Source organism: Prunus persica, chromosome G1 (assembly GCF_000346465.2).
Source record: "Prunus persica cultivar Lovell chromosome G1, Prunus_persica_NCBIv2, whole genome shotgun sequence".
NCBI lineage: Eukaryota > Viridiplantae > Streptophyta > Magnoliopsida > Rosales > Rosaceae > Prunus > Prunus persica.
Genome location: NC_034009.1, coordinates 36,081,772 through 36,090,974, shown reverse-complemented (window position 1 = coordinate 36,090,974; position 9,203 = coordinate 36,081,772). Strand labels below are relative to the sequence as shown.

At 38.8% G+C, this 9,203-nt stretch overlaps 2 protein-coding genes and 1 pseudogene across 3 annotated transcripts; 1 reads left to right on the top strand and 2 right to left on the bottom strand.

The window, feature by feature from the left end:
• LOC18793660 lies at window positions 121-3,223 on the top strand. Of its 2 annotated transcripts, XM_020554616.1 has the most exons (5): window positions 121-291; window positions 527-814; window positions 920-1,025; window positions 2,440-2,583; window positions 2,723-3,223. In XM_020554616.1, the coding sequence occupies exons 2-5, from the start codon at window positions 537-539 to the stop codon at window positions 2,984-2,986; spliced, it is 792 nt and encodes a 263-aa protein (XP_020410205.1). In that variant the 5' UTR covers window positions 121-291; window positions 527-536; the 3' UTR covers window positions 2,987-3,223. The 2 variants fall into 2 exon arrangements, with proteins under 2 accessions (XP_020410205.1, XP_020410204.1); XM_020554615.1 differs by having other exon boundaries at window positions 121-814.
• On the bottom strand, window positions 3,501-5,454 carry LOC18789372 (annotated as a pseudogene).
• Window positions 7,009-9,171, bottom strand: LOC18789899. Its single transcript, XM_007222840.2, has 3 exons — window positions 8,808-9,171; window positions 7,699-7,857; window positions 7,009-7,555 (listed from the first exon to the last, which is right to left on the bottom strand). The coding sequence occupies exons 1-3, from the start codon at window positions 9,072-9,074 to the stop codon at window positions 7,172-7,174; spliced, it is 810 nt and encodes a 269-aa protein (XP_007222902.1). The 5' UTR covers window positions 9,075-9,171; the 3' UTR covers window positions 7,009-7,171.

Here is a 9,203-nt window from a genome sequence, read left to right as displayed (position 1 = left end):
CCATTTTGGGCTCGCTCAGTACAGATAAGCAAAGCGTCCTTGGGTTGGGCCTTTCCACCTATAACCCAATCCGGATTAATATCATCGTTTGCCACGCAGCCAAACAAGCCATTACTGATTACCGCCAGCGCTCATCTAGGCTTCACTATAAAGACCATACCAGCGAAACGCAGTCCTCTGATCAACCAAACGCCAAAAGCCGCGGTTATGCTTCATCGTCCTTAAGCAGAGCACTCTAATTGGAAAATTCCATAAGCTTTGAATTGCTGTGTTTGTTTTTGCATTGTTAGGGTTCGTACATCGGTTTTTAAAAAAAATATTTATTTACGTTTTTTTTTTTGTTTTCGTTGTACTTGTGATTTTTTCTGGTTAGGGCTCGCATAATCTGTTTGGTGATTTGCCATAGAGAAAATTTGCACGAGTTTGCAGTTTTTGTCTCGTCTGTGGAAATCTGCGTGTTTTCTTCCTGCTTTCTGCTCTGTAGGTGCTTATAAATTTTGTGGTGCGTTTTTTCCCCCCATTGAAGAAAACCTTATATGGAAGGAGAACACAACATACTAGACGCAGTATTTGAAGACGATAACTTTGAAGATGGCGAAGATGTTGAGATGCTTGATGTGGAAGAAGGAGAGCTTGTGGAAGAAGGGGAGCTTGTGGATTTTAACTCACAAAATGGTTCGGGACAGATCAGTGGTGGCAATGTCAGTGTAGCAAACCAAGAACGTCAGGGCAAGAATCAGAAGCGCAGGGGTAAGAAGAAGAGGAATAGGAGAAGGAACAGTGGCCCTGGAATTAATGTCACTGACATAGACAGGTTATGCCCTGCCCGATTAAGAACGAAAGAAATTACATATATTCAAAAGGAATTTGGAGCTCTCTTGTGGGTTTTTACATTCTTTTAATGTTATGTCTTTTTCAGGTTTGTGATGGATACATGTAGGCGACTGAAAGAGAAGAAATCATATCTGGTATATACTGCTGTTGGTTGTCTGGGTGTTCTTGCATTGAATGATCTCGTCAAAGAGGTATGCTGCCCTTCGTTGTGTGCTTTTGTGGAAATGCTGTGACAAAGCAAATTATATAACTTGGGGATTGTTTTCTTTATCTTTTATACGCAACTACGTGTGCATTGCATTATGTTTTGTAATTGTCTTCTGAAAATCTCCTTGACAGACGCCATTAGCAACTGGTTGTAAATTTGGTACATGTTTATCTGCATTAATGTGCATTTTTAGATGATCCGACCTTGCTGTCAGTTTAAGAACATGTGCTTTGTGCCCAATACCTTTCAGTGGAGTTTTCAGTGATATTCTCAATTGAAATCATCTATTATATTGTTCAAAGTAATTCTATTATGTACCTGCTTGAGCACTCTTGGTCTTTCTGCTAATGGTAATCCTGTTATTGGGTGAATGGGTTGTGTCTGGGCGTGCTTTATGGGTACTTCTTAAGGTTGCCTTGACTCCGCTTCACATCTAGCTTTAAGATGATCCGACCTTGCTGCTCATGTTCAGAACATGGGATTTGCACTCAGAGCTGGGTTTCAGTGATGTCAATTAAAAATCACCTATCATATTGTCTGTGCCAATTCTGTTCTATAGATTCTTGAACACGCTGGTTTTTTTGCTAATTGGGGGTCCTGTTATTGGGAGGATGGTTATGCTTTATGGGGTACTTTTAAGGTTGTCTTTACCTTCTGAGCCATCTGTCCCTTTTTAAGTTCCCTTCACATTATAGCTTCAAGGGGAAGGCAGGGTATCCTTTGTTGAGAGTGGACTTGAATGATTCGACTGGCCTTTTGCAAGGGAAGGTGAGATTCTGGGTTGCTTAATTTTGGACCAGCTTAGAGCTGCCGATGCTTATGCACACTATTTGGCCACGCAGCCTTGCATAATTTCTGATCCTCAATATTGTTTCCCTACCCTTGCAGATTTCTCTTGCAGAAGCCATTTTACTCCTTTCAATCTTGTGCTCTGAGCTGTGATGTCCCCTGGATGAACCACTTCATCATATGCTATTTGTGTAGGTTGATATCATTTTTTCTTGGAGTTGCATTAGCCAATATGCATGCAAAACACATGTAAGAGTACTCTAATAGATACGCGTAACAAAGCAATACACATCTATTTTTGCTCCAAAAAGCTCATCATTCATGTTTGCTCCTCCCCCAGGAACCATAAGCTCTATCCGGAGATGGTTTACAGAAACTTTTGTGATTATGAACATCTTTGAGCTTACTTTGATTGTAGGGAACGATATCCTTAGTTAAGTAATTTCTGAATTTTATTAAATGTGGTTGTTACAAGTGTTTCTATGTTTCTCGTATATTAGTTATTTGTAGTCCGGATGGAATCCAGTATCAGGAGAATGGATACTTTTTCCCTGCTAGAAACCATGGTGTATCTAGGATATCATTTGTGAAATGATGAAAAATTTCAGGTGGATGCGATCCAGGCTTGTGGAGGTCAGATGACTCATGATGGCAAACGTTTCCGATTTGGTGGTGGAGTACTATGGAGTATCATCAAAGCACGAGAACCAAAGGCCTACAAAGAGATAATGAAAAAAGGAAGGGAATTTGAGGTGCGCAGTAGTGGATCATAGATTCATAGTGTTGTTTCTGATGTTATTTCCCAAACGTCAATTAAATATCACTTTTATTAGAAAAAGTGTAAAACTACAGCATCGTTGATTACTTTTTATGTTTTCTATCTCCATGCAGAAGCAATTCAGGTCAACAAATAATAGACAACCAATACAGCAAGGGAAAGAAGGTTCATCTAAAGCAATTGTGAATTCATTCAAGGATGATACTCCAGCTAATATTTCAGATGCCGTACCGGTTATTTGTCAAATGCAAACTCAAGGCATTCAGTCAAATACTGAAGGGAAACAACTTTCTGTTCATGATAGGTTAAGGGTACCTGTTTCATATGATGATGACCTGCTTGGAGAGGCGCCCAAAGATGATGCACTTGAATATTAGAGGAAATGGATTTATATTCGCCCGGGATCTTCTGTTTCTATTTTTTCATCCAGATGGTAGGCATTGAGTTTACTCACAAATGGGGTTTTTATATGCAGAAAGTTCTCTTTTGTTTCGTTTGCCTGGAGGCAACATAATTCTTTTCCCCTATTAAAGAGTTTAACTGAAGTTTATCGGCCTTATCCTATTGTGATTAAAAGCATTTCAATGAAATTTCAAGAATGCCTTTTGCCACTATGTCAAGTCTTATTATATTTATGTTCATGAATTTCTAGCCCTGTGATGTCTTTCTAGAATTGCCTGGAGAAAACAAATCAAAACATCATTGTTTATTCGTGGACATTTTGAAAATTTACTGAGCATTTTGAAGGTTGCCAATGGTTCTGTTTGGTTTTGAAAGATTTCATTTACTGGCGGATGATTTGACCAAAAATTTATTCTTGAAAGCAACTGTTGTCTTAACCAAAAATGGAACCTGTGGGCTTATGTACATAATTGGACGGGTAGCTTATCAGAAATTGAAAAAGTATAGCTTATCAGAAATTGAAAAAGTATAGTGTCGTGTTAAAATGTATGAAGATAAAAAAAGATCACAAAGCAACAAGCATTGCTCAAAAGCTCATATCTTTACAGGCACAACATGATCATGTAGTTTGTCTTGCAAAAACAAGCAAACCACAGTGCAGTCATCTATCTTAGCAGAAGGGAACTTCCTTCTCCATGTGGCCACCGCAGTCTCCGTCACCGCCTTTGCCGCTGCTTGTGCACTATCAGCTTCCCACACAATGGATGCAACTTCAAGGTTGCTGAGCACATCCCAAACCTAAATACCAAGCCCAAGAACAAAACGCATCATTGTGGTTAAAATGCCATTCATAGGAAAGCAACTGTGCCCTTTTTTCTTTGGCAACGCTAAAACTCTTAACAAGTACACATTTCATTTCCAATAGGGCTTACCCCATCCGTTGCAAGAACGACAAATCGATCTTTGGAAGTCAGGCGGCGATAGGAGACGTCAGGGGTGGCAATGATGCCATGGTCCTTGAGTATGAAGTCTCCGAAAGCTCAGGACATGGCTAGGCCTGGGAGGTCAATATGAGGCAACCACACTCTTTGGATGTTAGGTTCTTGCTTTAGTGCAACCACTCGACCATCACACGCCCTTATTCGTTCTGCTTCACCTGCATTAAAAACGATCACCTGTCAGATAATCACTTCAAATTAAACAAGAGGAAAAAAATGGAAAAAAATGATGAACTTCTTACTAGGTAAAGCAGGCTTTAGATCAGTGGTCAATTGAATGGCCTCAATTCCATTCTCTCTAGTGGTTCCTAGGACTGCCCTTGAGTCACCCAGATTAGCTATAAAAAGATCCTCACCCTGTTTGATTCTTGAATTAAAGCCGAACACAAAGAAATAAAGAAAGATAAATAATTTGTTCAATGATCATGTGTAGTTTTTCTCACCTGTTTTATGACAACAACAGCAGTGGTTCCACTACAAGAGCTGTCCAGATTTTCTTGAAGCTTAATCTCCTTGTCCATGACTTTGAAGGAGCTAACAAAGGCTTCTTTCCATTTGTGAAATTTCTTGCTTGGTTCTGAATCTTCTGACTCGGTTTCTATTCTGTCAATGTGATTTTTCGAATCATCATCCTCTGCTACTGCAATGGCTTGTTGATCAAGAGCTTTCATCTGGCCTTGTAAGAGTGATGGCAGGTTGCTTCTCACCAGCTGACTCACTCGGTGCCCGAATCTTCCATGTCCATCGAAAACTCCACAGAAAGCTTCAGCTTCCAATCCATAGCCCTATTGAAAAGACAAGAAAAATAAGAAGAGGTTAAAGCTATAATCAACAGACTTTCAGAAGCCTAGTAAAATAATATGAAACCCGATTATGCAACATGCTTTGCATGAATGCTTTTGAAACGAAATTGCTGATGATTTTCTAAGAAAACAAGCCTTGCCATTCTATATATTTATGTATAGACAAAGCGAAAAACAAACAATATGGTTTTGAAATGAGCAGCTAGAGAAACACACAGAACAATTCCTTTGCTTCCTTCCATATAATAAAGGGGAAAGAAATATTCACAAACCTGGTAAAGAATGGCACTATCTTGGTTTACTCCTTTGCTTCCTTCCAAAGAATAAAGGGAACCGTGCATCTGAATTCCATTAGAATCGTCAGTCCTTTCAAAGGACATTGGAGCTTCATGGCCATCCTGAATTTTGTGAGCTGAAGAAGATATGCAGAGTCCCATTAAAACTGGAAATGGATTTTTCCTTTATCTCCTCCTCCTCCTCCTCCTCCTATCTATCTCCTATAGTCCAAAGTTCATTTGAAGTCCTCTTCTCTTTAATCATGAATATAAAGGGCACATGTTAGCAAAATGATCATCTATTGGAGCAAATTAAAGTGGCTCCACAGAGAGCTGAAGGAGCTTCAATAATTTGACTATATTTAAATAAATTCTCAATTATTTTATGCCACCCCAAGATTCGCATACCACTTGAGAGGTGTCTTCTTTAACTTATATATAACTAACTTGCTATGTAAGCCATTTACCATTTACTTTTACATTCACACCATGTAAACACTAATTAACCAACTCAAAACCAGCAAATCATGATGGTTTTAACTTCTGTCTAAGGAACACAATAAAGAGCTCGTAATTTAAATAGTTTAAAGCATTCATTCATGCATTTAAGATTGTGCAGTCGATTCACCTAAAAGCAATAAAAAAAAGTTAAATAAGATAAGATAAGTGACCCACAAGGCACGAGCCCATGTTCTTCTGTCATTCAAGTAGGTGAAGATGGAAGCAATTTTAAGTGTTAACCTAGTTATCCCCACCATCACTTGTAAAAAGAAAAGAATGAGTTGACATGACCAACTTGATGCACTTTACAGAGAAGGGAGATTGGTCATGACTCATGACAATTAGAAATAGATTATTAAGACTAATAATAGTTAAAGAGCGCCAGAACGGCTTGGACAAGTTCATGAAAAAAAGATCAAAACAGTTGGTCAAACTTTAAAAACAATACAAATTTAATAATGCTTAGGGTTTATTTTTAGTATAAAAAGTTTTTCAAACTGGAGTTTTTCTTTGTACTCGTGCAAGCAATATATAAGCATGCACAAGTGGACAAGGAACGCACAAGCGACACGTCATGCCGGCAGATTTCTTGAGCGAAAGAGTTAAACGATTTATTTCATTACTAAAACTAATTCTAGAGATGTCACAGACAATTTGTGTGATTAAGATCATCCCTCCAAGTTGACTTCTACTTAAAAAAAATTATATGGATGAGGGATTTTGGTTATCATTTCAACTTTTCGAGCTCTGCATTTTTTTTTTCTTTCTGATTACCAATATGTTGACCTCACCATTGGAAGCAATGAGTCATACGGTTTTGTGGGAATGCAAATAATAGTCGATTGGTTTTTTTAATAAGAGAAGAAAACCTTAGCCTCACTCCAAAGGGCAAGGCAGGGTTCTGCGGGGAACTTGAAAGATTTAATTTCAAACCTCATAAGTCTTTCATCAATACCAATGGGTAGTATACTTATGCAATCAAGTTTTTTCACCTTTCAATCTAGTAGCGTTAGACTTTGAGGAAGGCTTACCTTTTTTTTTTGTTTTATTTATTTTTTATTTTTTCGAGCGGGGGAGATTTCGACACATGTCTCGTGATGTGACTGGCAAAGTGGCAACTAAGCTGTTTTCCGAGAATGTAGTTCTATGTAGCAAAATTCAACTTACAACATCCTCATTTTAGGCTGCTTATGGGAGAATTTGAGCCTTGGCAAAGTTTATAAATGCTTAACATTTAATGCCAGAATCCTTCGACGTCTAATATGCCTAGCTGCCGCGTGCCGTGTGACGCGGCGTAGCAAGCCAGCTCCCACCTCCCTCTTCATATTAATGGGGATACACATACAAACTAGTACTAAGAACTTCTTGCTTTTGCTATATTTTACGTGATCTTGAATGTCATAAAAAATTCTTCGACAGATAGGTTAAAATAAACATTGGGATTCATAACATTCACAATTTGTACAGACAGATAGGACCAAGATCAAATCGGCTACTCATTCTCACTCAACAAGAGGTTTACATCAACATCAGACAAACTACATACATATGAGACTTTTAGAAGCAAAATGACCTCAGTAAAATTAATTTCTAATGTTCTGAACTTCTGATATGCCGGACACAGTTATAATACTATCATCAGTAGTCGTTGAATCTGCTGCCGGCAACTTTTTCGCAAGAGGCTTAGGTATGTCCAGATGGTCTTGTGGGCAACGCTGCTGAGGGTGTGATAGCAGCATGCACATGTAACGGAAGAGAACTCGAGTTAATCCCTGACCGCTCTCCAAGATGTAGCCCTCATATTCGCTAACAAGTTCCAGGGCATCCACAAGTGAATCATAGACCTCTTGAGGGCAGTTTTCAGGTCCAGGCTTGTCGTGAAGGTAAACTACATCCAGAGTGAAGAGTTTCTGGTTCACAGGCCATTGATGATTTGGTCTTACAGATGATCTACAGTAAATAAGAATCTAAGGGCAAGCATGTCAGCCTTTAGCAATCAACACACAAAAATTTCAACATCATGGAAGGGATAAGATGGAATATCACAATGGCACGGATGTAATAATTAACCAATGTAATTGCATGAAAAGTTAAGCCAACCATTGCTTACCACCCTTAAAAGTCTGTTTTGAGCACGAGATTTCTTTGCTTCATGAGCTGCTACTCGAAATAGACTGGTAAGATCTGCATTACTAGAAGATGAAGTAGCTGAGAGTACTCGAAATGCAGCAATAGCAGAATCGACTTCACTGCTAAACTCTTTCCGAAGCTTCATAAAAACGAAAAACAAAAGGTTCCAAATCAATTACAGAAACATAAATCAAACAAACAGACACAAAGGATAAATTGAGTGTTTTGAACAAAGACCTGCAGAAGGTTTGCTTACACTGCATAAATATTTACTACTAATGGGGTATTTGCATGATAATTATGCATATCATGCATCAAAACTCAACCCTACAGCAAGGTATGTGAACGATTCTTGGTACTGCACCCCATAAAATAAGTCTAGGACCAAAAATGATCAAGGTATGCGGATGATTCTTGGAAAGTACACTTTGAAACTATGATCAAGATCCGAAATCTCCTTAACAGATAGTAAAGGAATTGATTTCTCACCCGCATTCAATAAAAGTGACCAAAGCTTAATCAAAGGAAAACTGATAGAAGTGCTACCTGCTTAGTTTCCTCACGTGTTTATCTGTTTATATTTATCATGTATTTTATTTCAAGGGTTCATCATTAGTATTCTCTGATAAGCCTCCTCAGTAGTAGTGTTCATATCCAAATCTTGTTTACCGACGTAGTACTTCTTATAAATATACATGCACAGCAACCCCATATTGTATCGTGGGTTTCACACTTCTGTCTAAACTCTTTCATGCTATCAAAACGTTTTTGACTTGGTGAGACTCTGTACAATGGGCTACTTGAAAATAGTGATTTAAACTAATTTTCCTTCATTGATTCATCCAGAAACCAAATTCATGGCACGCAATTGCTTACATTTCCTGCAAATGAAAATTTTAATCTACCCATAACCGTATATATCACAAAAAACCTCAAAACTATGACCCAAAGCCATAATCATGGTTTCCAGGAGTTCAATTCCTAAAAAACACATAATAACCATAAAATCCTCTGCCCTTGATCGCAAATTTTCTCGGAAACCGAACAGAAACCAAGCAATAAAGAGAGAGATGAACAGAGAGAACCTACCCAAGACGCGGACTTTCCGAGACAGGCAAAGGCGAATCGGTGCTCTGGGTTGATGGTGAGCTTGGCGTTGATGAAGACAAGTATGGCTTGCTTGATCGAGTCCAAGCGGGTTAAAGGTCGCCCATTTGGGCCCATCGCGGCTTTCATCTCCACCATAGACTCTGGGTCAACATCTATACAGAACAGAATGTCCTCGTTGCTTAGCCTCGTTGGTCTCAGCGTGTATCTGCCCGCACCCGACCCGTCCCCTTCTACTATTTCCTCCATCTCTCACAGAGCTCAGAGCTGAACTTCCCAAATGAAAGCAAAGAAGAAAGTTTTGCGAAAACAGTCTCGTTTGCATTTCACAGTAAAAGCCTAAAAGGACATATATGTACAGGTAAACGGTGCGTTTTA

What these genes read in the sequence shown, in the direction of transcription:
- LOC18793660 (XM_020554616.1), top strand. Translation starts at nt 537, where the DNA reads ATGGAAGGAGAACACAACATACTAGACGCAGTATTTGAAGACGATAAC. An exon ending in TGAATGATCTCGTCAAAGAG is followed by an intron (nt 1,026 to 2,439) that starts GTATGCTGCCCT and finishes GAAAAATTTCAG; the next exon opens with GTGGATGCGATCCAGGCTTG. An exon ending in AAAAAGGAAGGGAATTTGAG is followed by an intron (nt 2,584 to 2,722) that starts GTGCGCAGTAGT and finishes ATCTCCATGCAG; the next exon opens with AAGCAATTCAGGTCAACAAA.
- LOC18789899 (XM_007222840.2), bottom strand. Translation starts at nt 9,074, where the DNA reads ATGGAGGAAATAGTAGAAGGGGACGGGTCGGGTGCGGGCAGATACACG. An exon ending in TCGGAAAGTCCGCGTCTTGG is followed by an intron (nt 7,858 to 8,807) that starts GTAGGTTCTCTC and finishes GTTTTTATGAAG; the next exon opens with CTTCGGAAAGAGTTTAGCAG. An exon ending in AAAACAGACTTTTAAGGGTG is followed by an intron (nt 7,556 to 7,698) that starts GTAAGCAATGGT and finishes GCTTGCCCTTAG; the next exon opens with ATTCTTATTTACTGTAGATC.